The sequence below is a fragment of the Balaenoptera ricei genome, chromosome 19 (genome assembly GCF_028023285.1).
Source record: "Balaenoptera ricei isolate mBalRic1 chromosome 19, mBalRic1.hap2, whole genome shotgun sequence".
Classification (NCBI taxonomy): Eukaryota; Metazoa; Chordata; class Mammalia; order Artiodactyla; family Balaenopteridae; genus Balaenoptera; species Balaenoptera ricei.
In genome coordinates, this window is record NC_082657.1 from 36,143,361 (window position 1) to 36,166,006 (window position 22,646).

A 22,646-nucleotide genomic window follows, 5' to 3' on the forward strand; every position below is an offset into this window, starting at 1 on the left:
TATGACCTACACATGTCCTCCCATATAATTTAACTTATTTCTAGATTACTTATAATACCTAATGCAATGTTTAATACTATGTAAATAGTTGTAAATACAATGTAAATGCTATATAAATAGTTGCTGGGCATACAGCAAATTTGCTTTTTTGGAACTTTATAGAATTTTTTTTTTTTTTTTGATCTTCAGTTGGTTGAATACACGGATTCAAAACCCTTGGATACGGACGACCGACTGTACTTTTATTCTTCCATAAATGTACAGACTTCATTCTTTTAAAAAACGTTACTGTATTCCTATGTTTGTATATTTAATCAGGTCTCAGTCAATGGGCAAGTAGTTCTATCTTCTGGTACAGACTGCTGCAGTGAACGTCCTTGTAGATGTATCTTTGCTTACAACTGCAAGTACTTCTGCAGTATGAATTCCTAGAAGTGTTATTGTTGAGTCAAGCGCGTGTGCATGTTTTGCGAAGTCGCCCTCCAAATGGTTTAACCTGGTGCCCTTTAGAGAAGGGGGCGGGGGTGGACAAAACGTTGGGCCTCCGAGCAGCAGGTGGCGCTCTAAGCGCCTCTCCGCCGAAGCGGCAAGGCCGCGTCGACCGACTTCCGGTGGCGGCGTTGGCGCAGGCGCAGTACAGCCGACGCGGGAGGCCGAGCGAGTGGTGGGGCGCGATGCCGTATGCCAACCAGCCTACCGTGCGGATCACGGAGCTCACCGACGAGAATGTCAAGTTCATCATCGAGAATACGGACCTGGCGTAAGGCTGCTGAGGGAAGAGGCTGGCGGCTCTAGAGAGCCGCGGGCCCCAGCCTAGGTGGGGCGGGGGTCATCTTTCCAGAACTGGCCCCCGGGCCAGGGCTTTCGCTTTGGGAACCGTGGGTCGCGGGGCCGGCCTGTCGAGGCTGCGGTGCCCACACGCCGCTTGGTTTTCATTCCTCAGGGTGGCAAATTCTATCCGGAGGGTCTTCATCGCTGAGGTGCCTATAATAGGTAAGCGACCCCCGCCTCGTTGCCAGGGCCACCAGGCCTCCCCCCCAACCCTCCCCATACCTTGGCGCTCCTGCCTCCAGCCTTGGTTTGGGCCGGGGATGGGGGCGCTGAGAGAACAGGAATGCTGCAGACTTGATTGGACCCTGTGCCCTTGGCCCAGGGCCACTCTGGTCACCTCCCTGGCTCCCACGGGCTATTTAGTTCCACTCTTCCACGTGCGTTGGTGGAGAGCACGGGTTCAGGAGTCTGTGGACTTGGGTTTGAATACTGTTTTCACTTACTGTCTCTGTGAAATTTGAGCAAGTTATTAAACTGTGCTGCAGTTTCCTCTCTAACGTTCGAACACTAATAGTAGTTATCAGGGTGATGTCACGTATTAAGGGGGTAATCTCTGTGCATTGTGTTCAGTGAGTGTCTAGTACCGGTAGATGTGAATCTGTTCCGTCAACTGTATTTAGGGAGCATATAAGCACCAGGCAGTGGTGCTAGGCACTGGGAACACAGAGCTGTAAAGAACAGGGTTCCTGCCCTCCAAAGGCTCACAGTGAAGTTGCAGGGGAAAGATGAATTCACAGACAACCCAAATGCAAGACAGACTTTTGAATCAATTAAGGAGAAGCATAGCTACAGGGCCCTTGGCGCCTAGAAGAGGGAAAATCTGTTTCTGCTTTGGTTCCAGCCACTCCGCACTAGGTGTTCTACACGTTTACAGATACACTACAAATATCTTCTGAGTGTCAGCTCAGAGAGTTTGGGTTAGGAAAAAGAAATGTAAGTCATAGTTGCTGCATCAAGCGTGCAAACTCCTAAGGAAATAAGCAGGCCAAATGATTGGTAAAGAAGAGAACATTATAGTTTTTCCACCATTACCACCCACAGAGACTTTTTCAACTCAGAGCTTGGAGGGCTGGTCCTCCTTCTCTGCCTAATCACTCCATGTCCCGGAGCCTTAGTTCCATGATGAGTAAAATGAGGGACTTGTGCTTTAGGATGCAGCCCTGACATTCTAAGTGCCACTTTTCCCACAAATAATATTGAGCACCTGCTGCATTCCAGGCCCCAGCTAGGAATACAGAAGTTAAGACATCTGAAGACCCTGCCCCAAGGAATTTTTGAAGCATGAGGTAGAGACAAGACACACAAATATAACACAAGGCAAAATATGACAGGTGTCTTAAGAGAAGTCTGGACAGAGTTCTGGGAGGGAGGAGGTTACAGGGACAGAGTGTTCGTCTCTGTATCATGGAGGGCAGGCAAGGCTTGGTTTATAGGAGGCTCAAAGGATTTTCAGCTGCACAAGAGAGGTTAAGGGCATGCCGGTGGGAGGAAAGACGCAGAGGCAGAAAAGCTTGGCTCATGGTCCTTATTTGGCTTGGGTTGAGGAAGCAATAGGAAGCATAGGACAAAGCAGGTTGGGGCTTGGTCATGTCTGGTCCTCTTCTGACCTCCGTACCTAGTGTCCATGCCCCTCATTGGGCAATTGGGCGCCAGTGCCATTTGATTAATGAATTTAATTGCTTATGTGCAGATGTTTATTTATGAATGAATGAGTGAATGTGTGTTTAAGTCAGGCGTGTGTGACAAGTACAGTTCTTACCGTCCTACTAGCTCATTGCTGGTAGAGATTGGGTTGTATACTTAGTATGCCTTGCTCATTAAAGGATTCTGTGAGCATTAGTTGGTTGAGTGATAATAAAGCATTAAATTGAGTAATGTGAGTAATCTGGTCACTGTATCATAAAATGAGATGTGGACCATAAGTCTGTTACTTCTGTGAGGTTTGTCTAACTTTCAAGTGCTCTTGGATTTGGTGTTGGCATGAATAGCAGATTTAAGTGCTTCCCACAGAAATACTCAGCTCAAAGAAACATGTTCCCACTCCCGTGGTATTCTCTAATAAGTCATTGTTTTTTGGGTGGTACAGGGAACTCTCTGCATCAGATCCACCTGAGCAGGGAAGTAGGGTGTGGTGTATGTGGTTCTTGTTAAAATGCAGCTTCCTGGTCCCCACTCCAGAGCTGTGGAATCAGAGTCTCTGGCAGCCTGGCCAGGCCTCTGCAATTTCATAAGCATTAGATGATTTTTAAATCTGGAGAACCATTGCTCTTAAGTCTTTAGATGAATGTGGTGGCTAAACTGCACATCTCCTTTTCTGCTTCCTTCATTCTTTAGCAATTGACTGGGTTCAGATTGATGCCAATTCCTCAGTCCTTCACGATGAGTTCATTGCTCACAGGCTTGGTGAGTGCTGGGTTTGGAGAGTTAAAGGGAGGGGGCTGTGCCAGTGTCAGAGGAGGAAGCCTCCTCACTCCCAGGGGGACTTCGGGGTTCTCCTTTTGGCTTGGCCCCTTGGCCTTCTTTAATGTGCTTTTCTGTCTTCCAGGATTAATTCCCCTCACGAGTGACGACATTGTGGACAAGCTGCAGTACTCCCGGGTATGCTGTGTGCTTGGGTGGAAGGTCGGGGGTGGGGGGAGGCAGGGAACCTTAGTTCTTACAGGGATTTTTCCCGACATCTTGCTTTCAGCTTTTAGAAAGACAATGTGGAGATGTTGTCTAGAGCCCAAAGCAGGCATTGATTGGTCTTTGGTTCTGATGGGACCTCAGATTGATTAGTCTCAAGGGGCACCGGGGAGTCTCATTAGCCAGCCACATAAGAGGGGGCATACTCCTGGATGCCCATTTATACGGAACGGGTGGAGCTCTTCCTCTTCAGCATCTGATCTGTTCAGACTCTGCGTTGCAGAGCATCTCTTCCCAGGCACAGGGGCCTAGGAGGCTAAAGGGAGTCGACAGAAGGTTAGGGGGTGAGGACAAGGAGCAGAGGGAGTGAGAGCTGTCCCACAGAGCAGCACCTGAGTGACCGGGGTACTGGCGTCTGCAGGTTTATGCCTCACCCCGTAAGTTCTGCTAGTTAAACATGGCTCCCTTCCTCTAGGGCCAGGTTTGCACTTCCATGATACGTTAACAGATTTAGAACTAGGGAGAGTGTAGGACAGGTTTAGGTTACCTGCATCCTTTCACCAGAGCTGCATTAGGTAGCAGCTTGAGACTATTCCTTCTTGATGGCTTTAGGTGATCCTGAATCAGCCCATTTTCTTTTCTTTTTTTTTTTAAAGATTTATTGATTGATTGATTGATTGATTGATTGCTATGTTGGGTCTTCGTTTCTGTGCTAGGGCTTTCTCTAGTTGCGGCAAGCGGGGGCCACTCTTCATCGCAGTGCGCGGGCCTCTCACTATTGTGGCCTCTCTTGTTGCAGAGCACAGGCTCCAGACGCGCAGGCTCAGTAGTTGTGGCTCACGGGCCTAGTTGCTCCGCAGCATGTGGGATCTTCCCAGACCAGGGCTCGAACCCGTGTCCCCTGCATTAGCAGGCAGATTCTCAACCACTGTGCCACCAGGGAAGCCCAGCCCATTTTCTTATATTCCCAAGGGCACGTCATTTTTATGGTGGCTAATTTGATATATTTTGTAAATTTATATGTGTTTTTTAAAAGAACTATTCAAGCACACAGCAAAGTGTGGAGCTAATATAACAAATAGGCATGCTCCCACCAAACCGGTTGTCACATTTTAACGTTTCACCATTTTGCTTCACGTCTCCAGAGTCGGTTTTTAAGAAATAAAACATCACATATATTGGTGAAGACAGTTGTACAACCAATTGACGACCAGTTAGTCAATATCTTATATAAAGATGTGCATCCCCCATGACCTAACAGTTCCTTCCATTAAATTTGTTTCTAGTATTGCATTTACTGAACAAAGATGGTATGGATTTTGTTTTTTGTTTTTTGTTTTTTTTCTGAAAATCTTCAGAAAAGTGAAAAGTAGAATAAATACTCGTCTTTTCACCTGTAATTTCCAGTTGTTGATATTTTGCTATATTTGCTTTGTGTTTCATATAGATGTGATTTTTGCTGAACCATCTGAAAGAATGTTGCAGAAATCATGACATTTCTCCCCCTAGCTACATCAGCATGCATGTCCTAAAAATAAGGATATGTTCCTACATAGCCACACTTAATCATGCCTAGGAAAATTAGCCCTGATTTGTACTATCTATCTACAGTCTAAATTCAGATTTTCCTAGTTATCCTCAAAATGTCCTTAACTGTTTTTGTTTGGCTGCACCACGCGGCTTGTGGGATCTTAGTTCCCTGACCAGGGATTGAACCCGCGCCCTTGGCAGTGAAGGCGAGGAGCCCTAAGCACTGGACCGCCAGGGAGTTCCCCTTAATTGTTTTCTGTCTGTGGCTCTGTCATCCGTGCGTTGCATTCAGTTGTTGCGCCTCTTTAGTCTCTTGATCTCTTGAACAGAGTCCTCTCTTTTCATTATTTTTTTTTTTTTTTGAGGTTAAGTACCTTTTCATATTTTTGTCTTCCATTACATTTTGATTCTTTAATTTCATATTTGTGAGTGATTCAGTCTCAAGGGTCTAGGTTGCCTTCCCGTCTCACCTGTGATTGCAGACTATCCAGGTATGGCCCCTAGATCTTCCTCATTGTCTTGAAAACATCGAAAATAGGTTGGATTTTCCTCACTGGCGTGAGGGGGAGAACAGTTTGCTTGATTACATTCTGGTAACTCTCTTCTTGCCTGAAGTTAAACGGTAGCAGCTAATCTCTAATACGGGAGTGTTTCAAGAATCAGTGTAAAGAATGGCAAACTTGAGAATTATTGAAGCCAAGTGATGCTTATATTGTGGCAGTCTCTTAACACTCTTCTCTGCTTTTGTGAAAAAATTTCTGTATGAAATTTTTTAAGAAAAGGTCAGTAGTCTGGAACTTAAAATGTACTTTTTTCTATTGTTCCCTGGATTATTTTATTTTAAATGGTCATTGCATTCCCAGGCTAGTCCACTTAGCTCAGGGGATGCTGAACTATGCAGTGTGAAAGCCGCTTCCTTCTTACCGCCTTGGTTCTCTGAGGAAGGGCACCTGAGGGCAGGGTGAGACGTTAGTGCGTCTCCCGGCCGTGGCCTGGCAGCGAGGGGTGGGAAGGACATGTGGGTGCCAGCGTATAGGTGGTCTCTGAGCTGGGACGCACCTGCCCTTGAGCAGCCTGAGAATGGTGTGCAGATGGACACAGCCCAGGAGAGCCTGGAGGCTGTGATCCACCCTTTCCCAGATGAAGAACCTTAAGGAACAGGGTATTAGAAGCGGGGAGCCAAGCCAGGATTCGCCGTCTCTCCGCAGACTCACTCCTGCCTCTCTTCCTGCCTCAGGACTGTACGTGTGAAGAGTTCTGCCCCGAGTGCTCGGTGGAGTTCACCCTCGACGTGCGGTGCAACGAAGACCAGACGCGTCACGTCACGTCTCGAGACCTCATCTCCAACAGTCCCCGGGTCATTCCGGTCAGGAACGCCCTCCCTACCCAGGACCTTTGCTCTTCTCCTGGCTCCAAGTGGGCCAGACTGGGGTGGATTCTTATAAGACACCGACTTTCCCTGTGTTACCCTCTGCCTTAACCTAAGCCTGATGCCTAGAAGTGCTAATAATTCTGGACTCTTGCCAGTGTGGGCAAAAGCATTGGTGCTGTGGGCCCTGCCCCCTAAGGACCCTTTTAAAGGCCACAGTACTGTTTTGACTGGGGAGGTTGTCACAAAGCCATGAGGTAGGGGTTAGAGGCCAGTAACCAGCACAGACTGGGTCCTAGTAGGCACTTCTACCACCGCCTTCTCAGGCATCCTTTCCTTGGCTCAGCAGGTCGCGGTCTGGAGGTGCTAGAAGGTGGGTGCCAGCAGAGGTGCATGGGGAGATGAGCAGCAGCTAATAAGTGCCTCTGTTTGGGCTCCCTGCAGGTGACATCCCGGAACCGAGATAATGACCCCAATGACTACGTGGAGCAGGATGGTAAGGGGCCCGAGAGGGGCAGAGACCAGACCCAGTTTCTCGTGCTGCCCGGTCTTCCAGTGGCACTGCAGGTCAGACCGTGGAGAACCGTGCCGCTGCTGGCCCTCGACTGACTCACATCTCCCCACAGACATCCTCATCGTCAAGCTGAGAAAGGGCCAGGAGCTGAGACTTCGCGCCTACGCCAAAAAGGGCTTTGGCAAGGAACACGCCAAGTGGAACCCGACTGCAGGCGTGGCTTTTGAATACGATCCCGACAACGCCCTGAGGCACACGGTGTACCCCAAGCCGGAGGAGTGGTATGTTCCTGCTGGGAGTGAAGGCAGGCAGGGTGGGCGGGTGTGGAAATGGCTCCTGGTGACCGAGATGGGGCAGCCTCACTGAGACACGGGTGACCTCAAAGCGGCAGTAGCAGCCTGTGCTGATCTGTGTTTGACCTCAGGCCAAAGAGTGAGTACTCAGAGCTGGACGAGGATGAGTCGCAGGCGCCCTACGACCCCAACGGCAAGCCGGAGAGGTAAGAGCCTGATTTGGCACTTGAAGGTAACGTGTGTAAGGACGTACAGTTCTGATGCAGCCTCTGAGTTGGGGAGACCCTTTCCCGCCCATCCCAGTTCCCCTCAGCTGAGGAGGGGCTGGTAACTGCTGAACCCACGGTATGTGCACATCCAGGCAGATTATCATCCCCCTTTTGGTCGCTGGGGGGGAAGGGGGACCCTCCAGTTATCCAGACTGTTCCTAGTCTGATTTTTCAGCTCCCAAAGAAAGATCAACCTAGGGCCCAAAACTGACCAGAGCCTTCTAGTGACGAACATGAAAATGCTGGAGCAGGTGACACTGCTTACTTTCTCTTTTCCCTCAGTGTGGAATACATCCATACACAGGTGTTTTGAGATATTTTTTTGAGGTAGCTGTGGCCTCCTCGAGGTCCTGCAAAGTGCCCTGGGACCACTGTTTCTAAGAGGTTGGATGGAGGTCATCCCTGGGGCAAGGTCGAGTTCAGGGGGAGAAAGGAGTCAGGACCCAGGAGGGAGGCGGGCCCGTGGCCATAGCTCAGGCCGGCCTGCCTCATGGAGGGCTCTCACCAGACTCTTGCCTCTCAGGTTTTACTACAACGTGGAGTCCTGTGGCTCTCTGCGCCCTGAAACCATTGTCCTGTCAGCCCTGTCTGGATTAAAGAAGAAGCTGAGTGATTTACAGACCCAGTTAAGCCACGAGATCCAGAGTGACGTCCTGACCATAAACTAGCTGCAGCTCACCTGTTTCAGCAGAACAGCAGTTGAATTTTAGGTCTCTCCTGAGACTCCAGATTTTGGCTCCTGGGGACTGGACAGCTGTTGCTCAAGCTTCCTGGCAAGTCTTCAGTACCAACTAGAAAGGTAGCAGCGGGGAAGGGTAGGTCCATCCCAGCCTTGCGCAGTCACAGATTACCAGGGCCAGCACTGCTGTTGGAGGCAGGACGGTCCCTTCCCAGACATTTAGCGTCCCCGGCCCTGCCTGCCGATGGGCAGTAGTGCTGCCCGGAACGTCCCTTCTGCCCTGTATCCCAGTGTGCCTCGGGGCCACAGCATTCCCCTGTTGAGAACCAGTGAGCTGAACTCTCATCTTCTGGGTACTTCAGTTCTTTACTTCAAATCCTTTCTGTTCACAAGTTGGAATGTTCACTGTTATACCTTAGGCTTCTGTGTTAGCGCTGAATCTAGAACCCTCACTCAGGCCCCGTGAGCCCTTGCAGTCCCTGCCCCGGCCAGCCTACTGGTTCTTCACTCAAATTCCCAAGTGTCCCTAATCTGAGAATCCTTTGAGAGTAGTGTTAGGCCCAGGCTATCCCCCTCTTCCCGCCAGTAAACCTTGTATTTTGTTCTCTACCTATGAGTTTTGAACGTCACCAACAATGGCCAGGTTATTTAATTTGTGGGGGAGGGCAAGGGCCTTCATGGAGGTCTGGCCTTGGCCACTTAGCCCTATAGGTAGGAACAAACCCAAAGCAGTTAATTAGGCAGCCTGGCAGGAGAAGCCTGGAGAAAACCAGAGATCTAGTACAAAAAGGAAGGGTTATTTATTAACAGTAGTTGTCTTTTAAAGTTTTTATTTTTGGCAATAAAGAGCAAAACGTACGTAATCGCCTTCATGCATCATCGTGCCACTAACCAAGCCAGCCAGCTCTGCCTCCCCTCCGTGGCCTTTGGGCTCCCTTCTTCAGGCTAGCTTATTCCTCTAGGTGGTCATTGCCTGGGTCAGGGTCAGAGCTGAGCGGGCTGTGGCCACCTCCCGGGCTCCGGTGCTCTGTCGGAGGGGGCCTCTTGCTTTATCATCCTCCTGCCACGACTTCAATAATGGTTATTTACAAGAAGGTCTGTTCCCTCAAATCAGAACCCTAAAATATTAAAAACAAAACAACCCAACACACACGCAACCAAAGGTTTGATGTGAGTAAAAAGATAGCCCTTCTGCACGGTCGTCAGTAAATACCAGCACTAGAAAATCAGTTGCTTTAATTGCATTTCAGCAGGGAGCCTCAGCACCATGTGGAGGGGGAAGTGGGGAGGGCTCGGCTTCTGAGTACTTTGGCTGCCGGAGGGAGGCCAGACAGGGCAGAGGGGCTCCCTCTGTGGGAGCACTGCCCACGCTGGTCACTGAGAGCGGGCAGCAGGGCGCGCCCCCCCGCAATCCTCCTGCGCGGCCGGCCTGGCCCGGGGGCAGGAAAGCGCCCGGGACTGGCTGTCCTCCCCGGGCTGATGTAACCAGCACCCCCCACCCCCAGGGCGTCTCCTCAGCCTGCTAAGCAGGAAGGAGTCTGGGCAGAAACCATTTTCAAACCAGATTTTCACCTGAGGTGTCACCAGATGTCACCTCTGCTGAAAACTCCAAGTGCAAGGCTACCAAGTGGCACAGTGTAAGTTCGGATCCTTCCTGTGCCACTCTAGGCCCAGAGGGACTGAGAAGCCACCTGCTGTCTCCGCCCCTGGGCTGCTTGGGAAAAGCCAGCAGCCAGCACAGCAGCCCGGAGTGTGGAGTGTCTCCCTCCTCTGGCCCTGGCAGCTCAGGTCCTGGCAGCAGGAGGGCTGGTACCATGGGGGACAGGGAAACCGCTGCCCTCACATTCAAAAACAGCCTTGACTGTGGCCTGGTCATGGGATTAAAAAATGTGTATGTGGTGGCAGGGAGGGTCAGAGGGGGAATCTTATTAATATAGAATACGTCATAAGCCATATATATTAAAATCATCAACAGTATATAGTCCCGTGGTAGCTCCAGCCCCTCACACATGCTCAGGTGGCATGGCCAGCCCTTTGCCTTGGTCCAGTCTCACCCTCGGGGGCAAAGAAGGGACTGCTTGCTCCCTTTCCCCAGGCTCTTGGCCCACAGCCCCTCCATGCCATCCACGACACGCTGCAGGCAGCCCCAGTGGTCATCTGTGCGTGCCAGCTCTGCCGTCATTGGGAAGGGGCCTTGGCCTCACTGCTGTCCCCCTGGCTGGGCTTTGGCTTTAGCAGGATGAATCTGTTGAGGAGGTCCGTTTCTGAGCTGGCCTGGGCCGTCCCATACCCCTCACCTGTGGACACAGAGGCAGGCTGAGGCCTTGGGGCCGGGATAGAAGGCCCCTGCCCAACATGCCTTGTCCTCCACAGAGCCTCCTGGCCGGTAGGGGTGGGGCCCAGCAGTGACTCACCGGCATAGCTGGAGGCCTCAGCGATGTTCTGGGAACCTGTGATGTGGTGCCAGTAGGCACTGCGGGGCAGCATGGTAGTGGGCGTGCAGGGGTATGAGTAATGTTCCGTGCCCTTGTTCAGCAGCTGTGGGGCAGAGAAGGGTCAGTGGCTAAGCCCAGAGCAGCCAGCCCAAGACCCTGCCTGCCTCTACCGGACACACCAGCTGGAGACAGCTGCCACTCTCCCGGCCCCCGGCCCACCCACCCGCCAGCCTGCCCCTACACTGGGACACACACTGCCTCACCCTCACGTTCTTCTCCATTTCCAGCAGGACCCTCTTGTGCTGCTCGGCGATGGCCAGGGTGGCACTGTGGACCCGCTGGTAAATCTGTTCCCCCTCCTGTGTCTGGAAGGTGTAGAGCCCTTCCCCAGCGTCACACATCCTGGGGACACAAGTAGCACCGAGAGCCAGGTGGTGGGTATGCCCCCATGTGTGTGCACATGCATGGTCAGGCTCTCATCCGGGAACAGGCAGGGCTGTCATCTGAGGGTCTGACCACCCAGCTCAAACGTGCTGAACATTTTCTATGTGCCAGGTGGGGGTCTAAATGCTTTACAAGGATTAATCCATTCCATTTTCCCCACCACCCCACTCTGGTCTGTGTGCTACTACAGTTTCCTCGTTATTATAATTTTTCTCAAGCCATTTTACAGATGAGGGAACTGAGGCATTCAGAAGGTAACAACGAAAGTTACACGGTGGATTATACAGAATTTGAGTCTAGGCAAGCTGCTCCAGGGTTCAAGCTATACCCAGTCCTTACCATAACCCAATCTATGAGGTTAGGTACTTTAATTATCCCCTATTTGACAGAGGAGGAAACTGAGACTCAGGTCCACAATCACAGAGCTAGTCAATGCCAGTGCCAGCATCTGATTAGAGCCTGAGCAGTTTGACTTGGTAAACAGCTTCACTTGACCTACCTGCTGTGAGTCTCAATTTCTTCATCTGTAAAATGGGTTCCCCTTCAGCATGCTATGCTGATAAATAACTTAAGCTTCCAGCACAGTGCCCGACAGAAGTGAATGGCAGCTACCATCATGACCACGGTTGGACGGCAGGGAGGCGAGTGGGTCCTACCGGCCAGCCTCGAAGGTAAAGCGTGTGGCATCCCGGCCATAGCGGCGCAGTGAGCAGAGGGGCCACGAGACGAGCTTCACGCGGGGGTTGTGCATGTCCCAGAGGTAGATGTTCTCGTGGGTGATCTGCAGCTTGCACTCGCCATACACATCCAGGTTGGGGCAGGGCAGCAGGAAGACGTTGAAGCGATCTGGATGGGAGTAGACAAGTGGGCCTGGAGCTTTGTGGGGGCCCGGGGGGGAGTCTCCCTCTCACCCCCACCCCGTGCCAGCGCCAGGCCTCACCTGTCTGCTCGCACTGCACTCCTGGGGCCAGGAGGTCCGGCTCTCCCAGACTGATGTCGTTGAGCCTCGACCCCAGGCACTCCACAGAGAGAGTCTTGTACCACTCCTCTGCCTCCAGCTCTGGAGAAGATAGTCCCTCATCGTGCTGCCAGCTCAGGGGCCCGCAGCAACCCACCCCATCTGCTTCAGCCGGAGTTATCCCACCCCGCCAGGCAGAGAGGGCAAGGCCAGTGGGTTCTGCGTGCCTGCCCCACCTCATCCTGGGGCTGCTCCCTCAAAGGTGCCCTCCACCCACACACATCATACCCAGGCAGGGCAAGCCTTTGCTCTGCCTCCTACCAACTGGACCTTGACCAGCCCACAGCCTGCAGCCGCATCCCCTCACCTGAGTCGCAGGTGAAGGTACGTGCTGAGTCGTCGGTGAATATGATGGCCACTGCCTGTCTCTTGGTCTCCTTGGGGAGCCGTGTGACACACTTGACATTGCTGATCTCCGTCACCTGGAACAGCATCCACAAGGTACTCGGCCAGGTTGAAGCACCTCCCTCTGCATCCCCCACGGCTTTGCCACCCCCCGGAGGGTCCTCTTGGCCCTCAGGACTCTGAACAAATCATCACTGCTTACAGGTTGGGAGAGCTAGGGCCCAGGCCCCCTAACCTTGGGGCAGCCTCGGAGGCACACTGACTTCTCATCTGGATACTTCTCCAGCCGCTGGGGCCCCTTGCTGGAGGATTTCCGGAACACCAGCCAGCACCTCCGATAGATCTGTGGGACGAGATGGCAGGGGGATCAGACCCCGGACCACTCCCAAAGCAGCCCGTGACCCTGGAGTTACCCCTGCCTACCACAGCGGGCGGTGCCGCACAGCCTTCCAGGGAGCTCAGGCCCAAGAGACCTGGGGACAGCTGACACCAGCATGACACCCTGCCCGGGGGAAGAGGCCCCTCCCCGAATTGAAAAGTCAGTCATTTCTTGGCTGGCTCTGAAAGGCTGTTCCATAAAGGGTGCTCCTGAGTTACTGTTTACTATGAGCTCAGCTCTGGGTTTAACGTAAGTAGCCAACATTTATTGAGTGCTTCCTATTTGTACTTTTTGTTATTAGCACTCTTCACATTTAATCTCAGGGTCACTCTTGAGGTCGCTTCTATTATCATCTCCACTTTATAGACAGGGAATGAGGCACCCAAAAATTGAGTAACAGCTAATGAATGGTAGAGCTGGTATTTAAAACAGGCTGCCTAGAACCAGGGCTGTCCTGGGAGCCCGCTGCGCTAAGGTTCTGCCCAGGGCCCCAGGAGCACCCGCCACGACAGAGGCAGCGCCGCGGGGACAGGGATTAGGCCCTGGCCCAGTCCCAGCCTGCACAGCACCGTGGCCCTTGTTCTTAGAGCCGGGGGAGGGCTCTTGATGTGGGTAACACCCCCTCTTGTCTCTAGGACCTTTCACTAACCCTCTCTTTTCATTCTCTGACCAACCCTGGAGTGTAGGGAATCAGGGTTAGGTCCCTGTTCCAGCTGGGAGACCAGAGGCTCTCAGAGGTCAAGGAGCAGAGCCAAGAACCTGGGGTTACCCCAGAGCATGGTGCCTTCCCGGGCAAGGTTCCCTCCTTGTCCCGACCACTGCCCGTACCTAAATCCACCCAAATTCTCTATAGCTTCACGGACTCCATCCAAGAGGCAAGAGCCAGGGAGCAGGAAGCCAACCACTCTCTGGGGCTAAGGGGCAAACTGGCTTGTCAGACACCACCCCCCCCCGGAGGGGTGGCCCTAGCCACCTGCCTGGGCTGCTGACTCTTCCTCCCATGGCCCCCCCCCTCCCACCTTAGGCTCTCTTCCAGCCCAAAGTCTGGCTGGGATGTACCCACTCTTTCAGCCAGCACTCCAGAAGCCTGGCAGAGCCATTCCCCAGGAATCTCCAGTGCTCCTCTCACTGGCAAACAGTGGGGAGACTGAGGGGCCCAGAGCAGAGGAGGCGAAGGGGCCTCTGGGCCACAGGCTCAAGGCCCCTCCCCTTCTCTGCCCTGCTGTGTGGGTACCAGGTCCTCAGCAGGCAGGATCCCAGGGTGCAGTGGGCTCAGGCAGTCCCCATCCCAAGAAGCTACTCACAACCAGGCTATTTCTGGCCCCTGAGACTAGGAGACATGTCTGTCCCTGCCCCCATGACCCTGGCTCAGCCCCTGGTCTATCCACCCAAACCCCAGCAGGCCTCAGCTCTCAGCTGGGGAGCTCCTTTAGGGCAGAGACTGTATTTTATTCTCAGAATCCTCACATCCCAGTCGCCTCGTTAACAGACCTCTGCTGAACAAGTGAATGATCATATGAAGGGACCGTGAATGAATGGATGGATGGATGAATGAATGCACGAATGCTGCCGACCCAGATATGCCCTGCCAGGATGGGCTCCATGCAGTCTGCAGAGGCAGGGGCAGAAGTCCTGGGGGCCTGAGCACTCCGGTTGCCTGGTTACAGGACACACACACACACACACACACACACACACGCACACACGCACACACAGGCAGCACGCACACACACAGCCCCAGGGAGCCACTGCGCTCAAGAGCCCTCCTTCCCCACTTCTCATAGGTCTTTGATCAGCGCTTCAGAAACACTCTGCCAGAGCTCTGCCTTGGGAGGAAAGCCCTGGCAGGTAGGAGGATCTGCTCCTGATCTCTTCCAGCCCTTCCCCCCTCGCCTCTGTGGGCTGAGGCAAGAATGGCTGCCCCGGGACAAGAGCAGCTGGGTGGCCGCAACCCCTCACAGCAGGTCCGCAGGGGGAAAGCCGGGTTCCCTGAGTGCAGGCGATTCCAGACTGGGCCTGGCCACGCCCCAGCCCCTAAACCCTCCCCCTGACTGTGCCCACCATGGGTTCCCAGGCCTCCCCTGGAACAGGCCTGGTTCTGAGCCCAAGCGGCCGCCCCAAGTGGCTTGCCTTCCTGGGAAGCTCTGCTCTGGACAGGGCCACAGCCCAGCTGGCCCCTGGGAACCTGACAGGTCTGGGCCCTCAGGAACGAGTCGCCACACTAGAACCTGGGCCCCCACCCCCTAGCCTCCCCACCTCAGCCTTAGTTCTTCTCCTTGTTCTGTGCGCAAAGTAGGCTCCATCCTTCTCTCAGGGCAAGAACAAGGTGGCTGATGGCCACCACGGCCCAGGTTGGGATACAGTCCAAATCCAGCTAAGACCCCAAACATGCCCACCAGCTAAGCGGCTGCCTCCTGCCCAGACAGAAAAGCCTCCCACAGGGGCCCCGGGGGGGAGGGCCACAGGAGGGGAAGGAGGAGCAAGAAGCACCCTGCCCCAAGGCCAGTCCAGCTCTGTCTGGTACGCAGGCAGGGAAGCTGAGTATCAGAGCCCCGCTCCTCCCCCACCCCACTCAGCTGAGCCAGGAAGCCTTGAGCGGTTGGATCCCCCCACCCCATCAAGGCCATGGGGGAGGGGGAAAGGAAGGGCAGGGGACCCAGGTAAAACACAAGACTTGGGCCACCTCAGTCACCAGGGTTTCCTTTCTACTGGGGAGACCCCTCACTGGAGGAGGGAGGAGGGTCCGGGAATAAAGGCTGCTCTCGGGACAATCTCACCAAGATTATTAAATTGGTCCCTGGGGCCCCTGCTCATGCCTTTTGAGGGGTTTCCAGCAGTACGGGGTGGGAGAGGGTGCACACCCAGCAAAGGTGTGTCTGAGGCCTCACCTCCACAGGCCCTCCAAGCCCCCAGCCACCTCCAACACCTGGGAGGAAAGCAGCCTGTCCCAGTGCCACGGGCCATCCGGCCAGGTTCTCTCTCATAAACCACGGAAACGCCAGCTTCTGCACCCCTCCCACCACTGCCCTCCCCCCAGCAACCAACCACTCTCCTTCTCAAATGCTTTTTTTTAACTGGAAAAGCAACCACCAAAGATAAATAAACGCCGGTACACAGAAAGCAATGGGAAGCAGGGGAGATGAGGTACTTAAAAGCAAAGAGGCCAGGAGAGGGGAGGGAGGGAACGAGGAGGTGATGGCAAGGGGAAGTGAGAAGCCGGTCTCAGCTCGGACACAGCCCGGCATTTCCAGCCACTGCCCTGGGGACAACTTCAACAATAGCAGGGGAGCCGACTGCCCATCGGCTGCCACCGCTGGCCCAGCCGCTGGGATGCCAGCCAGCCAGCCCGGCTGGGGCGGGAGCTGCAGCGGGCAGAGCCGGGCCCAGGCACATGCTGGGCAGCCCGCTGGCCAGAAGCCTCGAGACCAGCAATGCACGATGCCGGGCCACAGGCGGGCGGCCGCGCACCCCGGACACGCCACCAGGCGCCAGACCAAGTTCCTTGGCAGGGCCCCTTGGAGGTGGCTCACCCCGAGCTTCCTGCTCTTCATCTTCACGTAGCCCTGCTTGACGATGTCGTTGAAATTGGTCGCCATGGTTTCTCCACTGTCTCTGAGGCTCCGGCCGGCCCAGGCGAGGGGAGGGACGCCCAGGTGGCCTCGGTTTCCTGGCTCCTCCGATCACCTGTGCGAGATACTCCGTCGGGGCTGCCGCGCGGGCTGCTCCTCACCTTGGCCGCCTCAGCATTGTTCTAGCAGCTCCTTCGCCCGGAGCCTGCTGGAAGTAAAAATGACAGGGAGATTACACAGTGACATCTTTCTCTTCCCCTGGCTGTCTCGCTCTTTCTTCCTTCCTCTTCCCACACTCCTCCCTCCCTTCCTCCCTCAGCCCGCCCTTCTTCCTTCCCTTCCCTCCCCACCCCAGGACGACAGAACCATTCAGGAAAACCGAGGTGGAGGCAGCTACGAGGAAAATGGTCCAGCCCAGTCCCCTCCCTCACGGCTGGGGCTGGCGGTTAACCCCTTCCTGGGAGGACTGGCTCTGGCTCCTGCTGTGGAGGTGCGGGCAGAGGAAAGGAGGTGGCCCCGGAGCTGCTGTCGGGCCCTATCGCCTGCTACAACTTAGGGGTAAACTTAGAGCAAGCCCCCCTCCTGTGCACAGGAGCCTCCACTCGGGAAAGCCTTCCCAGAGATGGGGCTCTTGGGAGATGGCACAGATTCTGGGACCCATGCTCCCCGAGGTTAGACAACTTGCCTGGTCAGTCTCAGCAGACCCCCCAGTCCCTCTGCCCCACCCCGTTCTATACCTGGTTCTCCTCAGCTCCAGGCAAGAGGCTGAGACTCGTCACCTCAAGCCCGCTCAGGCCCTGCTCTCTGCCCCTGGAACTCTTCAGCAGCTCGTCTGGGTGCTGCTTCCTGGGTGGGAGGGCAGAGTCCAGTGGGGCGGGCTCTCAGATAAGCCTGAGGAATGTGCTGGGCAGGCTGGAGGTGGCCACTGTGGAAGCAGTCACCTCGCCCTGGTGCTGGGAAGGTTGGGCTGGTCTGTGAGGGCACTGGGTCTGGCCAGGACTTGCGGTGCCCCACGTCCTGAGCACAGGCAGGAGTTAATTACATGGAGAACTAGCAATCACCTGGGCTTGGGGCAGAGGACAAAGCTGGCCCACATTGAGGGGCACCAAGGGGCAGTCAATATGCATCGGGAAAAGGGATGCTGTCAGGGGCTCTCAGAATCAGGCAGATTACCAGATAACGAAGACTCAGACTTAGGGGGGAGGTGTCTCAGTGATGACCCAGTCCAACATCCATTCTACATCATTTTACAGTTGGGGAAAAGAAAGCTGCCCAGAGAGGATAAGCAGCATGGCCAAGGTCACACAGCAGGCCCAGGGTTCAGCCAGGGACAAGTAAGTTCCGGAGTGGGTGACGGAGGCAGGCCTGGGGGTGGAATGCCCTGCCACATGGCTCTGGCTGCCTGCCACCACCTAAGCCTTCTCTGCCATCCAGGCTCAGAGGCAGGGCTGTGCCAGCAACATGGCCGCCCGTGTCTCCAGGATCGCTGGGTGGGAACGGAGCAGCATTTCTGGTGTCAGCTGGGCATCTGTGCTGCCAGGACAGGGCCCTGGGGCAAGCATCCTGCTGGAGCTGCCAGCAGCTTGGCATTAATTAATCTTCTGGAGGCCTGTCGAGTCCCTAACAAGGAATAGATGTGACTACCCCAGTGAGCACACGAAAACAGGCAGAGGGACAGAGACGGTAGTGCTCCCTATGCCCCTTGTACCCCAAGAGCCTCTTCAGCACCCCTCAGTGGTCTCCCTGCCCATCCACTCGCTCTCTCCCAGCTCCCTGGGGGCCAAGACCCTTCCACACCCAAGTGGTCTGCTTTCCTCCTATAAGGTCTAGCGCGGGGTCCCCTCCCTGGCACTGACTCCCAACATCCTTACCATACCTGGGTGCTGGCACTCAGAGAAGAGTAAGTTTTCCCAGCTCTGTCTCCACCGCCTGGGGCTGCCTTGTCCCCACAGCGAGGACCAGCTCCGTAAAAGCCCCCTCCAAGATGCCAGCTGGCTGGCTACTGGCTGAGGGTCCACAGCATGGAAGGCCCCTTTCAGAACACACCTGCAGCAAACACGGGGCCCCTGGGTTCATCCAAGGCAGCCGGAGATGTGGCCCAGCCAGGAACATGAATCCAACTGGCAGGTGGTCCTGCGTAAGCCGCTTAACTCCTCAGCGCCTCAATTTCCCCATCAGTTAAAAAAAAAATGAGGATAAATCCACCTATTTTAAACGAGGAAATGAATCTATGAGGCACCTGCCTGCCCACATTGGACCCAGAGCTTCTGCCTTGAAAACCCCAAGGGCTGTTTTTATTGCGAGAGCTGCTGCCCAGCCGAGGGCTGTGAAAGCACCCTAACCCAGCCTTCCACCTGCCCAGTGCAGGCCTGCTCCTTCCTGGCTCCACCAGTTACCTTCTCAGCAGCACCCCTTGAGTGACTGCAGTCACCAAGCTCTCAGGAGCACCTCTGCCATATCTGTCCACCGTCCCACACCCCATGCCCTAGAAATAAACCCACAGAGACAAACCAGTGGGAAGAGCAACCTTCCAGGGGAAGCCTGGGTGTCAAAGGGCCTGGCAGCTCACACTGGCCTGGAGTCACAGGTGGTGCTGACCTTACTCAGTCCCTAATGAATATGCAAGAGCAAGACCCACGCTGGGGCCCAAAGTGGTAGAGCAAAGGGGAGTTGGGGAGGAGGGAGAGAGGGGAAAGGGCCAATAGGTAGACTCACAAATTTGATGGGCAATGGGGACAAGGTGAGAGGGGGCACCCAGAGCCAACCCATGCCCCAAAGGGACTGCACTGTGTTAAGCAACAGAAGTGGCCCCCAGGCTGAGCCTGTGTGGACCCAATGAGGCATCAAGGGATGGAGAGCAGCTGAGCTCAGCAGGTCAGGAACTGGGAAGGCAGCCCCCGCCCTGCCGCACCTGGGGCCACTTTCCCCATCACTCCTGAACAACCACCAGCTCTGCCTCTCACGAGCCTAGAGCAGGGGAAAAGTCCCCGCTAACTGGAGAGGGCCTGCGGTCTGAGGTGTGCAAGGTCAGCTCTGAGCACCCATAGGGGCTACGCAGGGCGCCCAGCAGCCCCCTCAGCACTGCGGTAGGGAGCAGGGACCCCCGTTCCTCCTCCCAACCTGGCATCGAAGCAGCTGCTCAACCAGAGACCGTCCCTGCCCTGGACCAGGCCACCACTGGCTCCTCCAGAAAGAGGAGGAGCCCCCCTCTCCCAGGAAGGGCAGGTGTCCTGTGCGGAGGGGGCAGGAGACTCCCTGGTGCCCAGCAGAGGGGTGGGGAGCGGCCCCCTGATCACCTGCCCCATGCGGCACCCCTCCCTGCACCTCGATTCTGCCTGGAGGCTTTGGCTCCAGAACAAACGCTACCCGCTGCTGTTGGCAACCAATGACTGAGTGGGAGCGGCTGCCTGCCTGGCTGGGCCTCCCCACCCCATGACAGATCGGATCTTATCAGGGCTTCAGGGACAGCCCTACCTGGACACTTGGACACCGTCTCACTGACGCTCGCTGTCTCCACCCCCGGCAAAGATTCCACTGGCGGGATTCTCTCCGGCACGAGGGACATTTCCCATCACCTGCCTGGTCCTCTCTACCCCTGTGTGATTATTATCAGGGGCCAGGAGGGGGTCATCCCCTCCCCAGACGGCCCCACCCCTGACCTCCACCCATGCAAATCCCCACAAGCAACCACCACCTGAAACACTGCAGGTCCCAAGATGGGTGGCAAAGACAGATCAAAAACCAGCAGGGGGGGGAGGGGGGATTCCCTGGTGGTGCAGTGGTTAAGAATCCGCCTGCCAATGCTGGGGACATGGGTTCGAGCCCTGGTCCGAGAAGATCCCACACGCTGTGGAGCAAATAAGCCTATGAGCCACAATTACTGAGCCTGTGCTCTAGAGCCCACGAGCCACAACTACTGAAGCCCGCGCACCTAGAGCCCGAGCTCCACAATAAGAGAAGCCACCGCAATGAGAAGCCCGCGCACCTCAACGAAGAGTAGCCCACGCTCACCGCAACTAGAGAAAGCCGCACACAGCAACGAAGACCCAATGCACCCAAAAATAAACAATAAATTAATTAATTATTTAAAAAAAAAAAAAAAAAAACAACTGGGCAGAGAAGACTGGCGGGAGGTGAGGACATCTGAACAGCCCTCCAGTTAGGAAAGTGGTGCTGTGTCTCCACACTACTGCCACTCCACTCTCTCCAGGTTGCCTGCCCACCCGTCCAGCCTCATCTCCCCCGGGGTTGGCCTTCTTTCTGTTCTTCAACATGCCTAACTCCTACCCACGCAGGATCACTGCACTTGCTGTTCCCTGCCTAAAACTCTATTCCCTCAGATGGTCCAAGGTTCATTCTACTGCATCATTCAGGTCTCAGCTCAAAGACTGTCACTTCAGAGAGGTCTTCCCAGACCACGCTGGCCAAAGGAGCTCCCCAGTCAGCCTCTATCGCAACACCCAGATTCACTGTCCCCACATATCACTATAGGGTTTGCCTCTTCATCTGCTGATTTGCTACTCGGCCACTCCCTGTCTCCTACAGTGCCCTAGAATGTCAGCTTCCTGATGGCTAGGCCGTGTCTGTCTAGTTAATGGCTCCATCCCAGCACCCAGAATGGTGCCTAGTGTGGCGCAGGTGCTCGGTATTTGGGGACTGAAAACATTAATTACCTCCAGGCCTTGTTCTTCTCATCCTTTCTCCCACCACCATCAATATCCACCTGGTCAGACCCAGCTCAACTTCCAGAGATGTGTGAGCAGCAGTGGGTTCCCATCTCCCTGGGCCCCAGACCCACAGTTTGGTTCAAAGCTGATCCGGGGGGTGCGAGACAGCACTGCTGACACTGTGTCCAGGCCTGGCCAGGTGGCCCCACCTTGGCCCCAGTTGTTGGATGAGGTCATGCCCAGCTCTGCTGCCCTGCCTGAGAGGGAAGAGCTAGAAGTAGCCAGTGCCCAGGCTCAGAGGGACAGGCAACTGGGCAGGAGGGGGCACAGCTCCTGAGACCCATCCCAGATGGGGGACAGGAATGGCCTGCACTGGAGCCACCTCCCCTGAAAGGGGCAAGAAAGGAATCTGCACTAAATAAATAAGCCCAGCCTCGAACTGCTGCTGTGAATCCTGCCAGGCCTGTCACTGCCCTTAACTCTCAGCCCCCTACCGCCGAAACCCTCCATCCAAGTCTCCTGGCAACTGCCACGCACCCACGGCTGGGGACAGGGAGACAGCACAGAGGCCCTGCTCTGCCCACATCACCCAGGTGCCCAGCCTCCGCTCGTGCCCCTCTGCAGTGACAGAAAGCATTTAACTGGAAGCAGGGCTTTGGGTGTCCTGGGAGAGAAAGTGGACAGGACCCCAGGACCAGGGAAGAAGAATCAAGGAAAGGAGGCAGCTGGCTCCTCCTTTAAGTTGTAGGGTAGGAACCATTTGCAGGTAGAGTGGGCAGTAGCGGGGCAGATGGAGAAAGTGTTGGAATTTGGGGGTGGGGGCTGAGAGAGCAGGAGGCCACGGGAGCAGGAAGGGCGGGAGGAGGATGGGGGCTGTGATGCGCAGGGTTATGCCCCCTCGGGATGGCAGGCCCAGGGCCAGGGAGTACAGGGGCCTGGGCTCCTCCGATGAGTGAGTGTGGGGTAGGCGTGAGGTCAGGCCCCGACCTGGGCTGCCCTGGAGAGGAGAGCTGGGGGTAGGCGGAGCTTAGGGGGTAGTTTCAGGGGCCGGGGTTGGCTTTTGGAGGTGGACCCCTGAGGCCCCCCACAGGGTAGGAAGGTCCCAAGGGCTTGGAGAGTTCTCAGGTTGGAGTCGCCGAGGGTCTCGAGGGTTCCGGCGCGGCCTAAGGCCCCCTCCCCGCCTCGCGCCCCCCTAGTTACCTGGGCGCCGCGGCCCCTGCTGGGGGCGCTGGCTCGGCGGACGGCGGGCCAGGCTCATGCCCGCGTCACGGCGCGGCCCGCGGGGGCGGCGGGGTGGCGGCGGCGGCAGCGTCCGGCGCCGGGTGGGGACCGTCAGGGAGGTGCAGCCGCCCAGCTCGGTTCGGGCTGGGACTCGCGGCGCTGCCCAGCAGCCCGGCTCCAGCCACTCCGCCCCGCCCCGCCCCTCCGGCGCGGCAACCCCCCCCCCGGCGGCCCGCCCCCGCCGTATTCCTCCGAGCCGAGGGACACGCACTTCCGCCCCGGCTTCCTTTCCCTCCCCGTGCCCCAACCAACCACCGTCCCCATCCCCAGCTCGTCTCCGCGGCCCCTTCAGGTAGCCCTCGGTACCCCGGCTCAGCCTCACCCCCCACTCCCTGGGCCCCAGATTCCAATCTCACATCGCCTCTCAGCCCCTGAAAGTTGAACACATCAGCTCCCAG

General features: G+C 55.6%; 2 protein-coding genes across 7 annotated transcripts; one reads left to right on the plus strand and one right to left on the minus strand.

Annotated features, from left to right (window-relative positions):
* Positions 1-172: 172 nt before the first annotated feature.
* POLR2C (RNA polymerase II subunit C) lies at positions 173-8,968 on the plus strand. Its single transcript, XM_059905062.1, has 9 exons — positions 173-760; positions 944-993; positions 3,166-3,234; positions 3,377-3,429; positions 6,224-6,352; positions 6,800-6,851; positions 6,982-7,150; positions 7,294-7,368; positions 7,955-8,968. Exons 1-9 carry the CDS (start codon positions 384-386, stop codon positions 8,097-8,099), a joined length of 1,119 nt encoding a protein of 372 aa, XP_059761045.1. The 5' UTR covers positions 173-383; the 3' UTR covers positions 8,100-8,968.
* Positions 8,924-22,348, minus strand: DOK4 (docking protein 4). Of its 6 annotated transcripts, XM_059905068.1 has the most exons (10): positions 22,168-22,344; positions 17,038-17,146; positions 16,262-16,508; positions 12,588-12,695; positions 12,315-12,429; positions 11,930-12,049; positions 11,646-11,835; positions 10,809-10,947; positions 10,525-10,648; positions 8,924-10,407 (listed from the first exon to the last, which is right to left on the minus strand). In XM_059905068.1, exons 3-10 carry the CDS (start codon positions 16,325-16,327, stop codon positions 10,289-10,291), a joined length of 981 nt encoding a protein of 326 aa, XP_059761051.1. In that variant the 5' UTR covers positions 16,328-16,508; positions 17,038-17,146; positions 22,168-22,344; the 3' UTR covers positions 8,924-10,288. The 6 variants fall into 6 exon arrangements, with proteins under 6 accessions (XP_059761051.1, XP_059761049.1, XP_059761046.1 ...); XM_059905066.1 differs by having other exon boundaries at positions 8,924-10,648; positions 16,262-16,505; positions 22,168-22,348; XM_059905063.1 differs by having other exon boundaries at positions 8,924-10,648; positions 22,168-22,348.
* Between the last annotated feature and the right edge of the window lie 298 nt (positions 22,349-22,646).